General features: G+C 35.7%; 1 protein-coding gene and 1 non-coding gene across 2 annotated transcripts; one reads left to right on the plus strand and one right to left on the minus strand.

Moving 5' to 3' along the window:
• Positions 1 to 7,955: 7,955 nt before the first annotated feature.
• LOC113687451 (uncharacterized) lies at positions 7,956 to 9,752 on the minus strand. Its single transcript, XM_072050071.1, has 2 exons — positions 8,235 to 9,752; positions 7,956 to 8,081 (listed from the first exon to the last, which is right to left on the minus strand). Exons 1-2 carry the CDS (start codon positions 9,750 to 9,752, stop codon positions 7,956 to 7,958), a joined length of 1,644 nt encoding a protein of 547 aa, XP_071906172.1.
• On the plus strand, positions 9,133 to 9,239 carry LOC113688714 (small nucleolar RNA R71). The gene has a single exon (XR_003448076.1). It is a non-coding gene; the product is annotated as a small nucleolar RNA R71 (small nucleolar RNA).
• Positions 9,753 to 20,856: the final 11,104 nt, after the last annotated feature.

The raw sequence follows: 20,856 nt of genomic DNA on the forward strand, positions 1-20,856 counted from the left end.
TACATGAAAGTTATCATGGTTAATCCGACGAGCGGAGGAGGAGGAGGAAAGTTACCAGTGGATAGCGAGAAAGTCTTTGGAAGATAGCTGACAAAAATACTTTTTGACCTTTTTCAATTTAAAGGAATGGTTGCTGTAACAATTTTGAACACTAGTCTCTATTCCTTTTTTTTTCTTCTTTTTGGTAATAAAAGGAGAGTCCCTATTCCTTGAGCTGCCCTTTTGCCACTTCACATTTTTTAGAGCATAATGGAAATGAAGGCTTATTTGATTCCAAACTCACAATTAAACTGGAAACAAGAATCAATTTATTTCTTGTGAGCCATACATAGGATGTCCATTCATCTATAACATGCCAAAATTTTTCATGGGATTGGACTGCAATAATTTGGGTACTGTAATCTTTTGATTGTTATCATTTCTGAGTGTCACAATTCACAAGACATATTAGCTTTGTACTGTACACTTATTATCTGAATAACACGTCTCTGTTGCAAAAGCAGAGTGTCCTTTACTACATGTCAAGCACTAGATTTTCCTACCTGATTGATTTCAATTTGTAACCAACTGCTATAACCTCTGTCGTGTGAACAGATTCATTGTGGCAATCTCATTTTCATGTAGCTAGTTTCTTAAGTTTCAACAGAAGTTAGTGGAATAAGAAGCAAACATATATTTCCTCAGCTTTATTTTGTCTGAAACTTATACTTACCTCTGTTCAGCTATACTGATGTTTGCCTTGTCCAATAAAATGCTCCATTCTTTGAGGTGACGGTAAATGCTATTAGGAAGTTAGGTAAATAAGCTTGTTCTATTTATTAATTCTACTGAACTCAAGAAGATAATTGAAACAAATTCTTATCCGTATTAACTTGCATCTACCACCCTAACCCAATCAAAAGAATTTAACTAAAGAAATATCAGTTGATTTGTTAGTGATATGACTGCTTGAAATGGAAATTATGATAAAGGGCGCAGATAGAAAAGAGTTTAGATTGATACGAGTAAAATGACATATTTGGAGAACCCCCAAAAAAAAAACAGAAAAGGAAAAAAAAAAACAAAAACATTTGGAATGACTTTTCTGAGGAAAGGAGCAAACAAGAGAACCTTCAATACTAGGGGGGAAAAAGAACATGGAGATAAGCTCATATGTGGAATAATATAGGAACAGAATTTAATTTGAAAATAAACAAGAAGAAAGAAAGAAAGAAAAATAAAATATTTAAAATTCACGAAAACCGTTCAATTCATTCATTCTTCAAGGGTTGTTAGAATATGTTGGCATTTGCCGCGTAAAAGTGATTTTCTCCTTCTGCCTCTTCACATGGGTTAGATACTAATATCATTTTTCATGGTTTCTTAAGAAACCTTGGAAGTCTCTTGCATGTGAAGATGACTAATTAATTGTAGCCTATACTTTTCTACTTCTTAGCTTGTAAAAGTAAATCTTGATATAATCATTAATCACCAAAGTTTAAAAGTGATATAATTTGTTGTACTGATAAAATATTTGTTGTTGTATTTTTTTTTGTGTAATTTAGGGTTTTGGACATGTTGTTAGACTCCTTCGTTGCAGGCAATTATTGTAGATATTAAAGGAGATTATATGTATCAACATTATGCATGGTAAAACAAGAATGTAGTATCAAAACTATATAGATATAAAACCATAATTTGGTGCGGTGTAAATCTTCTATGCTCGTTTTGCTTTTGTTTCATCTTTTCGTTTTGAATTTTGTCACAATGAAGATTTAATTAACTTGGTCATAATTCCATGAAATCTTAACTTTTGGACTTTTAGTCATTTATTGGTATGGCGGTGATTGTAATTCTTAGACTGAGCTTGATTTTGGGGATTAAAGTCTTCAGATTTCTAATTGAAGTTGCTATTAGTCATAATATCCTATTCAAGGCAGGCCTCCAGCAGGATTTCATCAACTTAGGGGACTAAGTATTGTGTATCCTTATTTCCTAGTATATAACAAATTATCAGTTAGTGTTGGACACATAAACAAGTTAGGGTTGGATTATACCTTTAATCCTCTAATTTTTCTTGACTTCAAGTATTTCCTGCTCTTGCTACTTTATTCGACATGATGCAGCAACAATTTTTTGGGAACTGAGAAGTACAGCTGAAATAATTCTCATTATATATGGAACTACCTGGGATCTATAATGATAAGATTGCTTTGTTTTCCTTCTTAAATGATACTCATTAGTCATTACAATCTTGTTCTCTAACTTAAATTGGTGATATCAAAAAGAGGAACAGTAAAAAAGTTAAACAAAAAGTGCACGGTTCTGGGGGGATTCTTTTTGTCTTTTTTTTTGTTGGGGGGGGGGGGGGGGAAGAGAGTGGGAGGGAGGAAAAATGAAAAAGTTGGTTTTAAATGTTTTTCTGGTTATCATTACATAGAATTAATTATCAGACAATCAATTTCATAATAAACAATCGGTACATTTCTTGAAGGTGAGGTAGGGCATCGATAAAATTTGTGATTGAAGATGAAGATTCTTATATCCTATACCCTTGTTTGGAATTGTTTTCTTAAATTTGGTGCCTAGAAATTTAAACTCCAATTCATTTGAGCATGTGGATTTTCATAGAACCATGGAGTTTTCACTAAAGGAAATGATTAGGCAAACACAAACTTTAATTATTAAATTGTTGGTGCAATTAATCTTTTTTATATTGTAAGGTAGAGACACAAGAAGACTGAAAATATGACCAATCATTTCTAATCTAATAATCTTTCACAATGTTTATCTACACTAGTGTTCAAGACACAAACGAATGTGTGTATAAACTAATAAAAGAAATTTGTGCCAAATTTTTTTGATAATTTTTTAAATCATTTTCAAGAGATTTAGTTTTATGTTATAATAGTAAATATGTAGAAAATTCACTGAAATAAAATGTATAAACAAATAATTATTTAGTATAATCCATAACCATAATTGATAGTTGCTAATAAAAATTATGGTTTATTAAATAAGTTGAAAAATAAAATAATAAGAAATACATATTAATTGGAAGAAGGATATATTAAAAGTTGGAAGTGAGTAGTTTTTAAGGATAATTTAAGAAAAACATAAAGTAACACCAAAAAGTTGACACCAAACCCCTCCATCTCCCTTTATATGTAGTGTAGATACAGTTGAAGTAAATTAGCAAAATCAATTTTTAAGTTAACTTTTCATGCTAAATTTTCCTCAACAAAAATTTTTCATCCTTAATTATTCAATAGAACCTCCAGGTTTTGTATAAGCAGGAAATGGGAGTGGGGGAAGATTTGGGACTCAGCTCAAAATGGCTTCTCATGATGACGGGTAAACAATCTTTCTACCACTAAACTCTGTTTGGGCCTTGGTGCCGAACTATTTGTTTAATTATTTCACACATTCATAAAAGATTCTGATATGTAGCAATTGGTCAAAAGCGGACAAGCCCAAAAAGTAGACCAAGAGCAGATGGGTTTTCATGAAATTTCCCCAAGCAAGTCCTTGTCGAGTATGACTCCCAAGTTAGCTAGGACCGCGAAACTCACTACACTCCTTTAAGAAAAACTATGTTTTGAAACTTGGATCATTAATTTAATCGGTGAGTGACAGGTGTCGAACCTGTGCAATAATAATTACTAAAAAGTCCTAATTACCACATCAATTAAGTAATTATAGAACAAATCCAAGTACTGGAGCAGGGACCCTAGGTGTGCAATGGGTTACTTGAATCACTCTGTTCCCGAAGAGTTTGCTTGATCCGATATACCGGATTTGTCTATAAAAACACTAATTTTGCGTACAATGGCAAGTAGGGTCGATTCCACAGGGAGCAGGTAGGAAATTATTTCTTTCCAAATTAGTAGAACGAAATTGGGGGATTTTCAATGGGAGACAAATAAAAATAAAATAAAATAAAACAAACAAAATTCAAAACTAACTCACAAAGCACAATTCACTAAAAATAGCAATTAATAAAAGTTCTACCCAAAGGATCAACTGCTCAGGCACGGTCCAATTAAATGCTCATCGATGCAAAGATATTCCATCCATTTATCACTAGGACAACTAGTTCTTCCTTACCTTTCCGACAGTCAAGGTACGACCATTGACTGCTTCCCTAATCAGATAACAACCCTAGGTACGACCGTAGGAATTTAATTATCCAATTGCATTAAAGTTAGAAGAACTCAACCCTAACCAATAAACACGCTAAGAGGGTTTATTTAAACTAGATCCTGTGTTTCCCCATCATAAAACCAATTATGGTGGGTGCCACGGGGTGTTAATTAAATGAACAATTACGGATTCTATTTAATTAACGTGGCAGTAGGCTATTAAATTAAATCAAATACCCGGCCGTTGATATTCAATTAATAAAATACCCATGAACAATTAATTCAGGAAACGCACGAATAGCAATAAACTGGGAGAAATAATGAAGATTCGATTAGATCTCACAGATATTATGGATCGCGCCCTCGCGTCAACCTTTGGGTAGAGGAGAAAATTAGCCGCTTCTCATCATGTCAAGCTCACGCGATTTTATTGATTTCATCCACGCAAACATCACAGAATTTAGAACGATGAAGCACTGAAGAAAGGAAAAATGAAAAGTCTCGCTTGACTCTGCGCGGGGGCCCGTACTGGATTCCCCAAGTTCAATGCCAAAACTCACGGAAATTGAATAGATCCGAAAGTGAAAAGCAAAAGAGTCAGACGCAAATGCCAAAAGCAAGGGAAAGAAAAGTCTTCTCTGTCAGACCCATTCGGCCGAAAAAAAGAAAAGCTAAAGCTACCTAAATTCTATTGTAATTGTTGCCGAATAAGAAAGAAACAAAAGCCAAAGAATGGCGGCTGACAAGGAGTAGTCAAAGGAAATTATAAAAAATACTAAAAGCTAAGGTCTTCATGATGCCTTGAATCTTGCTTTCTTTCCTTTCTTATAGCCGCCGCAGAGAAGTCAAGAAGAAAACAGACGTCTGGCCCAATTGATTGCAACAAAAGCTAGCTTTTGGAGTTTGAATCCCATGCTCCTCGCGGTTCACGTGGACCACGGTCCGTCTTTTCGATAGCGTAGACCTTTTGTGGCGTGGCCACGCTCTGAGACGAAAAGTCTTCTGGAAATTTGCCTCGCGAGATCATTTTTAATGCCGAACACCTATAATTCATGCAAATGTGAGATATGAGTTAAACCTCAGTACTTAGCACAGTAAATAGCCAAAATTAGGACAAAATAACACTGCAAAATGTGCCAAATAACTGCTCTATCAAATCCCCCCACACCTCGACAATGCTTGTCCTCAAGCATTCCGGAGCTCAGAAATACAATTAAGAGAGCAGAGGGTATGTAATAGTCTATACTAGCACAAGCATCTAAGGTCCCTGACAATATCGCCGAGATTAGAACACACCGGACAGGTTGTAATTCAAAGAAGATATGTAAATACTAGGAACCCTCAAATCAACATCACGGAATGCCATTACCATAGGCTTGCACATTTATCACATCTCCACCACTTAAAAGTGAACTAAACACATAGATCAAAGGGACTTTAATAGGGTTGTAATGGGGCTCAGGTGAAAGGCGGGTTAAGAAGGTATAGATAGGGGGTAAAGTGTCAAGAGAATGTCCGAAACTCACCAATAACCACAGTGCTTACCGGAGGAGTTTCACTAACAAGGCAGTTTCCATTTGTTGTACACCCTGTCCAAGTGCCCCAAAATTTTTTCCTTTTTTTTTTTTTTTGGAGAGAACTGCCCGCAAGGCGTGGGCACGCCTTGTAGGGCATGGTCCTCTGGTCACGAGGTCTCTTCAGTTTTTTTTTTTTTTTTTACAAGGGAGAAAGTCCTGCAAGGTATGGGCATGCCCTGTAAGCCAAAGTTTTCTGGTCAGTGGCCCTTTTTTCAATTTCTCCCCTTTATACAAGGATAGCATCATATAACTCCAAATCTAACAACACTTGCAACTCCAAATTCATTTGCCTTGCTCAAATGATGAAATCCAGACATCTCTTGACAACACAGGGGTAAACAAGAAAGTTTAAAGAGGTCTCGGGTTAACAAACACGGATAACAACCAAAAGCGAAGGATAAAAGCTCAAATTGGTTCACTATTGGGAGATAAGATGAGGGCTTGATTTTTTTAGGTAGCTGAAGAGGGTTAAATCCTAAATGCCCTTATCATTTCAAATGCATCCAATTCAACAAAAATGTGGCCTCGACATGCATAAACTAGCAAGTTCTAGAATGTCAATATCATGTGTGATACCACTCAATCAAACAACATAGAGCAAGCAAGAATAATATGCTCAAACAAGGCTCAAAAACTCCCCAAAAGTTACAAGAATGGGTCAATTCCTGCATATTCAACACTCAACGACATTGCCAAGAAAAACAGAATGCACAGCTAGCATATTTACCCACATATCCACACACCTTGATTGTGTCATTTATCACAGCAACATGCTCCAACATTAACAAGCATAGAAATAAACAAACTACAATGTTTTCTTTTTTTTTCATTTTTTTTGAGTAACAAAGCAAAAAGAAATAATGGAACCCACTCCCCCACACCTAAAACCTACATTGTCCTCAATGTAGAAAATACAAATGAAGTATTAGGAGAAAAGAAAAGAAACTTCCCTGACCACCGGGGAGGGAAAGTGAGACACTAAGGCGGAGGAGGTGAGGCGGGGTGAATCCAATGTGAGCGAAGAAGGCCGCCTGATTCTCTGCCTAAATGCGGGCGCAGAGAAAGGCCGCGTGCTGCTGGAGGAGGACCGCGTGCACGGGCAGGGCGCAGAGGCACGCCTGGTGCGTTGGTGGACGATGGCGAGCTAGGGCGGTGCAGAGGAAGGTGGCGGCGGCCTCCACAAACAAGAAAAGAGGAGAAAGAAAGTGAAATCAAGACTAACAGAGAAATTGGAAGAATACTTGCTCAATCCAACGGACAGTGACAGGAATAGGGGGACAAAGACAAGAGAAGAGTGGAAAAGTAAGGTCTTGGTCAAAAGCCCTCTTTTTCTTTGACTTTCGTTATCGGAAGGGTTGGAAGGCGCGGGCACGCCTTGAAAGTTATAGTGTTCTGACCGTCAATTCCAAAATTTCATTCCTTAGGTGTGACGACCTAGCGTGGGCATGTCTAACTGCCAACTTCCTATCACAAAATAACAACCCACTAAATGACACTAACACTTAACAAAAACTTCAAAAATGTAAGAAAACTAAAACAAAAGAAGCCTTGGGTTGCCTCCCAAGCAGCGCTTTTCTTTAATGTCTTTGGCTAGACATAGCACCACTCTTTAGTCTGGATGTAATTGAATTTTCCTTGTAATTGGTGGCTTTCCTCCGGGATCCACATGACCATTGAGTGCAACTTTTTTCCTAAATTTTCTCTCCATTTTTACCTCATGAATTTCTTTCATCCTATAGGACTTGTTCGCAGCAACCTTGAATTTACCCCTATAAGAAAATTTAGAAAATTCTTGCACAGAGGGATTAGTGGTATACATAGCAAACACGGAATGAGAGTTAACAGGATGTTTCATTGTATCAAAAATATTAAAGTGGACTATTTCTCCATCAAATTCCATCGTGAGAGTACCCTTACTAACATCAATTTTAGTTTGGGCAGTACTCAAAAATGGTTTTCCTAATATAATGGGTGATGGATTTGGGGCACTTCTATCATCCATATAAAGCACATAAAAATCAGCAGGAAAAATTAATCCATCTACTTGCACTAAAACATCCTCAACTATCCCATCCGGATAAGCACATGTACGATCAGCCAATTGAATTATTATCCCCGTTTCTTTTAAAGGTCCTAAATTTAGGGAATCATAGATTGATTTAGGCATCACATTAATAGAAACCCCTAAATCTATCATGGTATTTTTGATACTAGAATGACCAATCTTACAGGGGATAGCAAACATACCTGGATCTCCCTATTTGGGTGGGAGTTTCCTTTGAAGTACAGCTGATACATTCTCTCCTACCATCACTCTTTCATCACCCCTTAGCTTTCTTTTGTTAACGCACAAGTCTTTCAAGAACTTTGCGTACTTGGGTACCTGTTTGATCGCGTCCAATAGGGGGATGTTTACTTGAACTTTGCGGAACACATCCAGGATTTCTTTTTCCTTTTCTGCCCTCTTTGTCTTTTCCAACCTACAAGGAAAAGGAGCTAGATTAGATGTAATAGGGATCGAAGGAATAGATGTTACCTTAGACTCTTCGCGAATGCGTCCTTTCTCTTCAATCTCCTTCTCGATTTCCTCTTCATTTCTGCTCTTCGAATTTACCAACTTAGGTCCCTCCACCTCTTTTCCACTCCTTAATGTCATGGCACTTACATTCTTGGGATTTGTCTCGGGTTGTGATGGCAATTTTCCATAGACATGGGACTCTAGGCGGTTAATGGCAGTTGCCATTTGACTCATTCGAATCTCCATGTCCTTCATGCCTGCTTTGGTGTCCTGTTGGAACTGAATAGTGCTCGCGAGCAAGGACCTAGTCTCTTGCTGGAGTTGAGTGGTGGTCGTGGCCAAACTCTTGACAATTTCCTCCAAAGAACTTTCTGAGCTGGAGAACGAGGATTGAGACTTCTGTTGCCAAGGTTGCTGAAATCCTGGTGGACGATTAGAGAATGCATTTTGTGGCCTATCACCATAGCTGAAATTGGGGTGATCTCTCCAACCCGGATTATATGTGTTGGAGTATGGATCGTACTGTCTACGAGGCGCGGGCACGCCTCCAGCCATGTTCACTTGTTCAGCCCCATTCTCTTGCAACAGAAGACATGAGTCAGTAGGGTGGCCCATATTTGTGCAGATTCCACAGGCTTTTACTTGGGGCACATTTCCCACAGCTAATTGTCGAACAACGGATGTTAGCTCCGACAACTGTTGCTGAATAGATGTCGTCTCCACCTCATTAACCCTACGGGTAGGGTTACTCTCACGGAAGCCAAACTGTTGAGAATTTTCTGCCATCGACTCAATGAGTAGCCATGCTTCCCTTGGTGTTTTGTTTGCTAATACTCCCCCACTTGCTGCATCAATGATACTCCTGTCGGACGTCTGTAGTCCCTCATAAAAGTATTGGATCAATAGTTGTTCACTAATTTGATGCTGTGGGCATCTAGTGCACAACTTATTGAACCTTTCCCAATAATCATATAGGGACTCCCCGGGATACTGTTTAATACTACATATTTCTTTTCTTAGACTTGCAGCTCGGGAGGCAGGGAAGAATTTTTCCAAAAATTTCTTCTTAAGTTGGGCCCATGTTGTGATACTACCTGCGGATAGGTAGTATAACCAATCCTTCGCTGCATCCTTGAGGGAAAAAGGGAAGGCTCTCAGTCTAATTTGCTCTTCAGTGACCCCAGGAGGTTTCATACTAGAGCACACCACCTCGAACTCCTTGACGTGTTTGTGGGGTTCTTCACCAGAGAGACCATGGAAAGAAGGTAAGAGGTGAATCAACCCCGACTTCAGTTCGAAAGCCGTATTCTCAGCCAAAGTGGGGAACGTGATGCACAAGGGCTGGTGAGTCAGTTCCGGGGCAGCCAGCTCCTTTAATGTTTGGGTGTTGGCCATGCTTATTTCGTCTTCTACTGACTCGTTTGCAATAAATAAGTGCCCTTCTTTTCGTCTCTTGGTCTTTTGCCTCCGCTTACGCGCTGCTTTCTCAACCTCCACGTCGTATATCAATTCACCTGTGCGAGAAGAACGGGGCATAAATTAGCAAAAATACCAAGGAAAATAAAATAAAATAAAAATAAAAACTGAATTTGAAAAGAAACAAATAATCCAAACGCCAGCTCCCCGGCAACGGCGCCAAAAATTGACAGGTGCCGAACCTGTGTAATAATAATTACTAAAAAGTCCTAATTACCACATCAATTAAGTAATTATAGAACAAATCCAAGTACTGGAGTAGGGACGTTAGGTGTGCAATGGGTTACTTGATTCACCCTATTCCCGAAGAGTTTGCTTGATCCGATATACCGGATTTGTCTATAAAAATACTAATTTTGCGTACAATGGCAAGTAGGGTCGATTCCACAGGGAGCAGGTAGGAAATTATTTCTTTCCAAATTAGTAGAACGAAATTGGGGGATTTTCAATGGGAGGCAAATAAAAATAAAATAAAATAAAACAAACAAAATTCAAAACTAACTCACAAAGCACAATTCACTAAAAATAGCAATTAATAAAAGTTCTACCCAAAGGATCAACTGCTCAGGCACGGTCCAATTAAATGCTCATCGATGCAAAGATATTCCATCCATTTATCACTAGGTTGGTTATAGCCATCAATAAGCTCTGATAACCAGTTCTTCCTTACCTTTCCGACAGTCAAGATACGACCATTGACTGCTTCCCTAATCAGATAACAACCCTAGGTACGACCGTAGGAATTTAATTATCCAATTACATTAAAGTTAGAAGAACCCAACCCTAACCAATAAACACGCTAAGAGGGTTTATTTAAACTAGATCCTGCGTTTCCCCATCATAAAATCAATTATGGTGGGTGCCACGGGGTGTTAATTAAATGAATAATTACGGATTCTATTTAATTAACGTGGCAGTAGACTATTAAATTAAATCAAATACCCGGCCATTGATATTCAATTAATAAAATACCCATGAACAATTAATTCAGGAAACGCACGAATAGCAATAAACTGGGAGAAATAATGAAGATTCGATTAGATCTCACAGATATTATGGACCGCGCCCTCGCGTCAACCTTTGGGTAGAGGAGAAAATTAGCCGCTTCTCATCATGTCAAACTCACGCGATTTAATTGATTTCATCCACGCAAACATCACAGAATTTGGAACGATGAAGCACTGAAGAAAGGAAAAATGAAAAGTCTCGCTTGACTCTGCGCGGGGGCCCGTACTGGATTCCCCAAGTTCAATGCCAAAACTCACGGAAATTGAATAGATCCGAAAGTGAAAAGCAAAAGAGTCAGACGCAAATGCCAAAAGCAAGCCTAAATTCTATTGTAATTGTTGCCGAATAAGAAAGAAACAAAAGCCAAAGAATGGCGGCTGACAAGGAGTAGTCAAAGGAAATTATAAAAAATACTAAAAGCTAAGGTCTTCATGATGCCTTGAATCTTGCTTTCTTTCCTTTCTTATAGCCGCCGCAGAGAACTCAAGAAGAAAACAGACGTCTGGCCCAATTGATTGCAACAAAAGCTAGCTTTTGGAGTTTGAATCCCATGCTCCTCGCGGTTCACGTGGACCACGGTCCGTCTTTTCGATAGCGTAGACCTTTTGTGGCGTGGCCACGCTCTGAGACGAAAAGTCTTCTGAAAATTTGCCTCGCGAGATCATTTTTAATGCCGAACACCTATAATTCATGCAAATGTGAGATATGAGTTAAACCTCAGTACTTAGCACAGTAAATAGCCAAAATTAGGACAAAATAACACTGCAAAATGTGCCAAATAACTGCTCTATCAGTGAGGTGTTCGCGTCAAGGTTCAATCGATCGGATTGGTTTAATTCTGATTCAATGAATTTTAAAAAAATAATTTAAATAAATATATATGCACAAAATAAGACATGCAATGGACTAATTTAAGACTTTTTATGATGAAAAATTTAATATTTTCAAAGAACTTAGATTTTCAAAAATAAAATTTTAAATTATAAGTTGAAATAAATAAATTTCATCTCAATCTCAATTATATCTACAAAAAAAAAAATCTAAAATCCAACCCAAAAATACAATAATATTTTGAAATTATACAAAATTCACGTCTATGAGAATTAGATATTGTGAGTTTAAATTTAATTCACGTTTTTGGGATTTAGAGATTGCAATTTTTTAAAAAAAAGAAGCTTAGAGTTTGGAGGAAGTTAGGAAAATTGAAAATAGAGATGCAAACTTGATAAGAGATAAAAAATGATAAGAAAGTGAGTGGTTGTGGCATTTAATAATTAATCTTTAGAGTTAAAGAAAATCTATTTTTTAAAATATTTTTTCAATTTAATAGACAAAAACAAAAAAATCACAAATCTGCACGATTTACAAGGCATACTATTAATGATTAGTTCTGGTAGAGTTAAAAAAATTTCTAGACTATAATTTCTTGAAAAAAGACAAATGAGAAAAAGCCCTCGAACAAACAAAAAAATTTGCAAATCAAGAAAAGAAACTTCAATCCATCCAAATAAAAAGAGGACAGCATATACAAAATAGAGAAAAAAAATTAAACCAAAAGAAAAAAATAAAAAAAAAACTTGACATACACACAAAAGTAGAAAAGAAAATTTCAAAAGATTGAACTAAAAAGATGAAAGAAACATTAATAAATTAAAACTAAAGATGTTGGATTAAAAAGGGAGTGACAAAAGAAAAAGGAGAGAGAGAGTCAAAGATTAAATAGAAAGAGTCATGAGAGAATGAGATTTTGTAGAAAAAATAGAGGAAACAAAGTTGGAAGTTTGAAGGGGGGGCGATGGTTTTAGGGTGTAGAGAATTCTTGTTTTTTTTTTTAGTTAATAAGTTTTATATATATGTGTTATCACAAAAAACTAATAGGATGTGATGGTGCAATGGTTACTATAGCGGATTTCTATAACAAAGGTCCTAAGTTCAATTCATGGTAGTTTTACCAGTTTTCTAAGTTTGACCAATTATTTGTCATAGTCAACTCTAGTATAGAATCGGACCGGTATCATGGTCGATTCACAGTTCAATCGATCGATCTAACTTGTTTGGTTCGAGTTCAATCGATCGATCTAACTTGTTTGGTTCGATTTTAAAAACACTGAGAAAAGGCCTTAAGCATTTCCTTGGGTTCTATTTGATGAAACTTGAAAGTTGAAAGCTACTTTTCCATAGTGGTTAAGCCTAGTTTGAGGGCCGAGAAGAGAAATGTAGAGACATAAATAAGGGATTAATCTTTTATACATAGTGTTTGTACATTGTCAATTTTGGATAAATGAAAGCTATGTAAAATTTAAATTTAAAATTTAACTTTTGTATATGTATCATGGATTTAACGGTGACAGTGTATACACTATTAGTATATATAAAATTTATTCATAAATAATTACGAGAGATGTAAGTAATTGCGAATTTTTTTAATGGGTATCCCATGATAGTCCTGTTAGACCAACCTTATACCTAATTTAATATATGAATACAAATTCACATTTATTGTACCTATGCATGGGACACTTCAGCAAATTAATTACACTTTTGTGAAAAGTAACACTTGAGGCCTCTTAACGGGGTACCCGTTAATTAAACCCAAAAATTAATTAGAGGGAAAAAGAAAAAGAAACCAATTTTTAGTGCATGACCTCTTTGTCTTGTTTGGTAATATAAGACAAAATATATGATGACGTTTTATTTATTTGTATCCGTAATTTTTCCCTTTATATTTAAAGAGTAGTTTGGACTCTAGATTCACCATCTCACTTTCTATCACAATGTTTATCTAATTATTTTATCATGTAATTTTACGTACAACGCTTTGTGAATGAACCATGTAGTATATTCACATGTCACGGGAAAAAAAATAGGGAATGAAACAGAAATTAGCACAGAAAGTAGGATAAAGAGTCTAGCGTCTATAAATTGGCATCTTTATCTCACTGTTTTGTCGTGTAATTTAACATGCAACACTGTGTGTTTTGTGAATTAACCATTGTACTATGTTCACATGTCGCTGGAAAAAAAAAAAAAGAGGATGGAGCATAAATTGGCATAGAATGTGGGATAGACGGTATAGAATAAGGAAATTGGCATTATTAAATCTCTGTGTACCATTCCTATTTGAGTTATGGTTCTTCTCTCAAACTTCGGAGAGAAAATTATTATTAGCTCTCAATCATTCTAAGTTACCTCAATTTTCTAAGTGCCCAGTTGAAAAATAGGCATGCCTCCTCCAAAGTCCTCAGTTAGCTGTAAGAAAATCCATTTAACGGCAAGCTTAGTATTGCTACCCCACCAAAGGCATATCCATACAACGTAAGAACCCAGAACTTAAGACCACCCCTTCAGTACTTGGGTTTTCCCCTCGTAAAAGTTGCTAACTTTTTCAATCTTTCACTTAGACTTTATTTGATAAACCAATTCAACACTTAATTTTAATGGATTTAAATTTTAACATGTTCAGACCCGTTTAATAATAAAAAATAGAATATCTGAATTAATTAAATAACACTGAATTTTTTGGGCCAAATTTGGTTCAAAATATAAATGATAAGCTGTTCATTTATCACTTAATGTGATATAAACTCAAATGTATCAAATTTACTACTTAACAATATAGTAACTTAACGGATTCAGAATTCAGATTTTAAATTTCAGTTTTATCAAATGCATCTTTAATTAAGTATAATTCCATCCTGTGCCATTCTAGCACCCTCATTGCACTTGATAAGTTGGGTTTCTGTAATTTTTATATTTATTGGTAGACAAATTATTGTTGACTTTTTTTTATATCAAGTCATCAAATCTTTAAGAGTAAAAAAAGAAAAAGAAAAAGAAAAAAGGACGTGGAAAACTAAAACACAAGCAAACCTTCTTTTCTTTTGGGGGTGGATCCAATTACAAGCAACCATCTGATTTTGCACAACCCAAACATGAAGACTTGTAAGGCCACCACCAAAGCCCGTAAGACTTGTTACCAAAGCCGGTAAGGTTGGATGGGGTGGGAAGTCAAGGATTCAAATCTTGCCCCCCTCCCCATCATCTGTCATTATATGTGACCTGCCACTTTAAAGTTGTTCAAGACGGATGCACCAATTTGGGTTGGTGGTAGTTCAGTTCTCACTAGTTTCCTTTTGGGTCTTTTTAGGTCCCCCCATAGCATAGAAAAAAGACTAGTGGTAGTTCAGTCTCCACTAGTTTTCCTTTGGGTCTTTTCAGGTCCTCCCATAGCATAGAATAAAATGTAGATCTATTGTATCTGGCCAAAAAAAAAAATGAAGACAATGTTAAACATTAAAGGAAGAAAAAAAAGGGAAAGGGTTTTATTTAATTTAAAGGTTTGTTTTGCATTTCCTGCTTTATCATGCTGTTCAAATTCCTCTAATGCCTTAAATGCTGGAGGAAATAGTGGCTCCTTAGTCTACTCAAGCAATGGACAAATTATGGTTAATAGCACGTGAGTATCACGTGACCATGCTTTTCTCATTGGTTTTTTTTTTTAAAAATTTTTTATTTGATAAGAAAAAGTTTGGAATGATTCAATTCCAATCATCATCACCAATCAGAATATACCTCTGGAATGATGAAACCAATAAATCTACTTACAGGTATTTATAGACCATTTACTATCCTCGTATACTAGAACAGTTTAGGTACAAAAAGTGATTTAAAAAACATGAGAAACAGACTATCTTTTGCTTTATTTCTATTACAGAGTTGTGTGTGTTAGATAAAATATCATCATTCTCCTTGCCTAAAAAGTCCACCATTTCTTGACAAATTGTAGTGTGATACAAAATTAAGGGCGACTTGAGGGCCTAAGATATATAGACCTTGGGGGGTTGGGGCAAAGATAATAATTGTTCTATTTACATGTTTTTTAAAAAATTATGCACTATTAGTGTAAAGGATTTTTACATTAGCAAGTATAGATGTATGTCAAGTATATAAAAAGTAAATTTAAAATTTAAAATTAGATTAAGTGTCATGCATTTACATTTGCTCGTGTATACACTACATATAAAAATTACTCGTTTTAAAAAAATTTGAATGTTACAATTTTTTTTGACTTTTACTGTTTATCTGAAAATAATTGTTCTGTTTACATGTTTTTTAAAAAATTATGCACTATTAGTGTAGAGGATTTTTACACTAGTAAGTATAGATGTATGTCAAGTATATAAAAAGCAAATTTAAAATTCAAAATTAGATTAAGTGCCATGCATTTACATTTGCTCATATATACACTACATAAAAAAATTACGCTTTTTAAAAAAAATTTGAATTTTATAGATTTTTTTGACTTTTACTGTTTATCTGAACATGTCTTTGATGATATACAAATTATGTGAGACAGACGTTTTTTTGTTATTAAAACATGTGTGTGATGATATAAAAATTATGCGAGATATATCTATATTGCTCTAAACAATTAGAACGGGTAATTATTTGGCCTCAAATATGATTTTGAGAGGTAAGCAACTTTGTACTTTTCATTGAAACTAGAGGAATAAGTCATTAAAACGGAAGCACTGCGTGAATAGCTCACGATGTCAACTTATTCAGGGAAAATTGAGGTTAGCCCACCTGGAGATATAATTATATAAATGTAGAATGGTCGAGCCGAGAGCTCAATGTGTTCATGCAGAACACAAATAGACACTCAGGGCAAGCATTTTCTCTGGTTATGTTTCTAAATCCATTCAATTTACAAAAGTGGAGTAATGGGACAATTTGTGCCATTAATGATTCTTCTTCAACTACTCTTGCTTAATATCTGTGAGTACTATGCTTGTTGAATGCTTTACTGCTTGTTCATTAGTTGCATGTTTGCATTTCTTGTAGCTAAATTTGAAACTATCAATATCTCTTGATCATATGGACTGTATCCTTTCGCTAAACTACTTTGATGAGAGTTTAAAAAGAAGTGATCTCACTTTCATGTAGAGTTTAATATGCTACTGACATGATGTATCTGTTAAAATAGTCATTGAGATTTGGAATTCTGCAGTACCTATTTTCTCTGGAAGGAATGCGAGCTATAATCAAACAATGAACTACGAAATGAATCTATTAGCAAGAAAGAGGATTGATGACATGAAAAGTTTCAGAATGCTGACATTTATCTTTCTCTTTATGTTTTGATCTATAAGATATCAGACTTTTTCTTTACAAAAATTAATTTAGCAATGAGTGTCAATTTTGTCTTACCTTTGATTAGTTTACCACTTAGTCCAAAATTACCTTTGATTAATTTAGCAGTTTCTTTCCTTGTTGGATAATATAATAATGTCCTCTGCCGCTTATGGCTTGTTATCTTGAGACTTCAGTCAGCTATTTGAGAACTTCTCCTCTTTTTCTTGTTTTTTCCTTGTTCCTTTTATCTCTCATTGCATTTGACTTCCTATGTTGTAGGTAATATACTTCCTGAGATTCCCACAGCAAATTGAGTACTTGCTGATGTTCTATTAACAATAACAGGTCATTTCCTTTATGGAAATGAAATCAACAAATTGAGTAATCTTTTTTTAGCAGATATTATCCTCCCTTCACCGTCATTAGGCACTTAAAGATGATCCTTTGACATTGTGATCTTTGTTAATCATTTTCATTAGAAGAATAATTTTAGGTGAATCACCAGCCAATGTGGTTACATTGTCAGAAACCACATTCCTTCCTTTACCTCATCTTACAGCAACTGATGCTATATTTCCTGCCCTAGACCAATTTCTGTTTCTTTATTTCCTTTGTTCCTTTATTGGTTGCATATAACTGAGTTCTTTGTGGTGTGAAGACTCTGAATTAGGCTCAAACTGAAATCAATTAACTATAAACTGGAGAATAATTAGTTATGACTGTTCCTTGATTGAAAGTTGTTAACCTCGATTTTGCTTCTTCATAAATTACAGGACTGCAGATTAGCAAGTTGATGCTTGCTTTACAGGCCATCTCAAACATACTTTGATTTTTCACAACAAAAGCCAATACCATATCAGATGACATATAAAGTGCATGGTTCTTGCAAGATAAAACTGCATCTGATTTTTTTTTTTTTGTTTCTGAAAAAGAAAAAAAAAATCATTCCATACAAGTTCGATCTGTTTATAAATAATTGCTGCCAGAGAAGTCCAACATAAAAGGCTCAAGTCACATAGAAAATTTGATGTAAAGGCTTCTTCTATTCATTTATTCTAAATGCAGATACTTAACTCCAGAAGGGATTCAAATGTTATTCTGATCCTTCTTTAACATGCATTTACAACCCTAACCCCAATAAAGAGTATTTAGCTAAAGAATTATCAGTGGAACTCAGGAAAAAGCACATACATAGAATGGTTTAAATTGATAGATTGAAAAAACATTTCTTGGAGTACAATATGATCAAAAATTTTGTCATATTACCCCAAAACATTTTTGTTGATAATCAAGGAATAGTCACAGAAAACTGTATCACTGCTCCAGTTACAATCAAGTATAGAAAAAACATCATCTACGTAGGAATAGAAAGCTACACATGATGAAAAAACAGCAACTGTAATACAGCTAAGGAAGAAGTATGTACTGAAATGAAATTTGGCGTTGGTGGACAAGGCTTCAATTAACACTTGTTTTTGCAACATCACCCTGTCTTGCAGCAGCAGTTTTGTGGCTGCCTGAGAAATATTGACAAACAACACTTGATTAGTATAGTTAGAAACAAAAAGCAAACTCATCCATGATACTAACGCAAGTACGATCACGGAAATTACATTGTAATTCTACTTCCTTCCTTCCAACTTATTGTGGCTCTCAATATGAAATTTGGAATGTAAACATTTGCAAACATATACACCCCGTAACTTATGTAGAAAGCATCTTCAGAGAAGGGGAAAACTTTCAACAGCAAGAAATGAAAAAAATGAAAAAAAACATAGAGATCAGCTCATTTATGGAATAAATTAATAAAGACACTAAATTCAGAAACAAACAAGGAGGAGGAAAGAGATAGAAAATAAAATATTTAAATTTATAGAAATAAGAAATATTAAAAAATATTAAAAAGCTGCATGCAGCAGATTGTTTGGATGAATTGATAGGTTGCATTTTAGTGGGTATTTCGGGCATTATTGCACCATTAATTGACTAAATATTTTCCTTAATTGGGTGGATTCTACTGATATCTTGTTTTGGGTGCTAATTGCAGGAATGGATGCTGAAAAGTGCTTAAATTCAACTTTTAGAAGATTCATCGGACGTGGGGCCCGTTTGAGAAGCTGAAGAAACCTAATTGTAATAGATTTTATTTTAAGATATTTTTAGCGAGTCTGGCTGCAATTTTTAAGAAGTAACAATTCTCGGCTATTGGGGGATTGCATTATCTCTCGCGCGTTTTAGGTTAAAAGCGGAGTTTGTTTTTGAATGAAAAAAAAGAAGGAGCCGCAGCTTTGTAGAGAGAAAGGCAGCAGACAATAGCCACTTTTGTTGACTTTGAGGATTCTGTGAGCTTTTGATTGTTCTTTGACCAAATTGAGAAATAAAAACAATTCTCCAATCTTTCGTATGTTTCTTGTGTGGGAAAAGAAGGAAAGCTTAAAGGAGCCGCCATTGTTAACTTTGCTTTTGGTTGTCCTACCTTGTGTGAATTGAATTGGGGAGCAGAAACAATCTCGTGTTTTTCCTCCTGTGGTGGACCGAAGCGGGAGAATCGAATTGCAAACCTTTCCCAATTCTCCACGCGCGGCCTACTCTCCACTAATGGGGAACTAAACCCCTAATTCTAGTCAAGGGGACAACTGACGATTTGGTTCGACAATTACTGTGAGATCTAAACCGTTTTTAATTATTTTCTTCATTAATTGATATTCATATGTTCCCTGATTTTAATTGCTATAGCCTCGTGCATGATTGGTTAGTGCGCAATAATTAATTATTCATATAGGCTATTTTGCTAAATAGGGGTAATTGAATCCGTAATTGTTCGTTATCCCTGTTTTAGTAGCAACTGGCATAATTGGGTTTATGTCAGGGGAATATACGATCTAGTTTAAACAAACCCTCGTAGCGTGTTTGTTAATTAGGATTGGGCCTTTCTAATTATTAATGCAATCTAAAAATTAAACCCTACGGTCGTACCTAGGGTTGTTTTTGGGTTAGAGAAATAGCTAACGGTCGTACCTTAACTATCGATAAATTAAGGAAGGGTTGGTCGTTTAGCGCGTGCGAGACAACTATAACCAGTCTATTAATAAATGTGAAATTACCTTTGAATCAATGATCAGTTGCATGAACCATTTCTGAAGTGTACCCTTGGCTAGATGTTTCTCTTAATTATTTCTTTTAATTGATTATTTTCGGCATTTCATTTGTTTAGTTGGCATTTAATCCCAAAATCCCCTTTCATCTTGATTTGAAAAGAAGCAAAATATCTTGCTAGTCCCTAAGAAGACGACCCTGCTTACCACTATCTACTAGTTAGTGATTTCAGTTAAATAATTAATTCAGGTATATCGGATCAAGCAAACTCTTCGGGAACAGGGTGAATCAAATAACCCATTGCACACCTAGAGTCCCTGCTCCAGTACTCGAATTGATTAATGACTGGTTTAGGTGGTATTTAGGTTTTATTATTTATTATTATTGCACAGGTTCGACACCTGTCAATTTTTGGCGCCGTTGCCGGGGACTGGCATATGAATTATTTGTTTCTTTTTTGAATTCAGTTTTTTTATTTAGTTTTTGTTATTTTATTTTTCTTGGTATTTTTGCTAGTTTATGCCCCGTTCCTCTCGCACAGGTGAATTGATATACGATTCTAAGGTTGAGAAGGCAGCGCGTAGGCGAAGATAAGAAACCAAGAGACGAAAAGAATGGCACTTATCTTTTGCAAACGAGTCAGTAGAAAACGAATTTAGCATGGCCAACACCCAGACACTAAGGGAGCTGGCTACCCCAGACCTGACTCATCAGCCCTTGTGCATCACGTTCCCAACTCTGGCTGAAAATACCTCTTTCGAGCTGAAATCGGGGTTGATTCACCTCCTACCTAAGTTCCATGGTCTTTCTGGTGAAGAACCGCACAAACATGTCAAGGAATTCGAAATAGTTTGCTCTAGCATGAAACCTCCTGGGGTCACTGAGGAGCAAATAAGACTTAGAACTTTCCCCTTCTCTCTCAAGG

Source organism: Coffea arabica, chromosome 5c (assembly GCF_036785885.1).
Source record: "Coffea arabica cultivar ET-39 chromosome 5c, Coffea Arabica ET-39 HiFi, whole genome shotgun sequence".
Taxonomy (NCBI): domain Eukaryota; kingdom Viridiplantae; phylum Streptophyta; class Magnoliopsida; order Gentianales; family Rubiaceae; genus Coffea; species Coffea arabica.

Excerpts from the sequence above, each read along its gene's own strand:
- LOC113687451 (XM_072050071.1), bottom strand. The coding sequence starts at position 9,752 with ATGCCCCGTTCTTCTCGCACAGGTGAATTGATATACGACGTGGAGGTT. Across the intron at positions 8,082-8,234 it reads GCATTCGCGAAGAGTCTAAG|GTACCCAAGTACGCAAAGTT; the intron begins GTAACATCTATT and ends GCGATCAAACAG.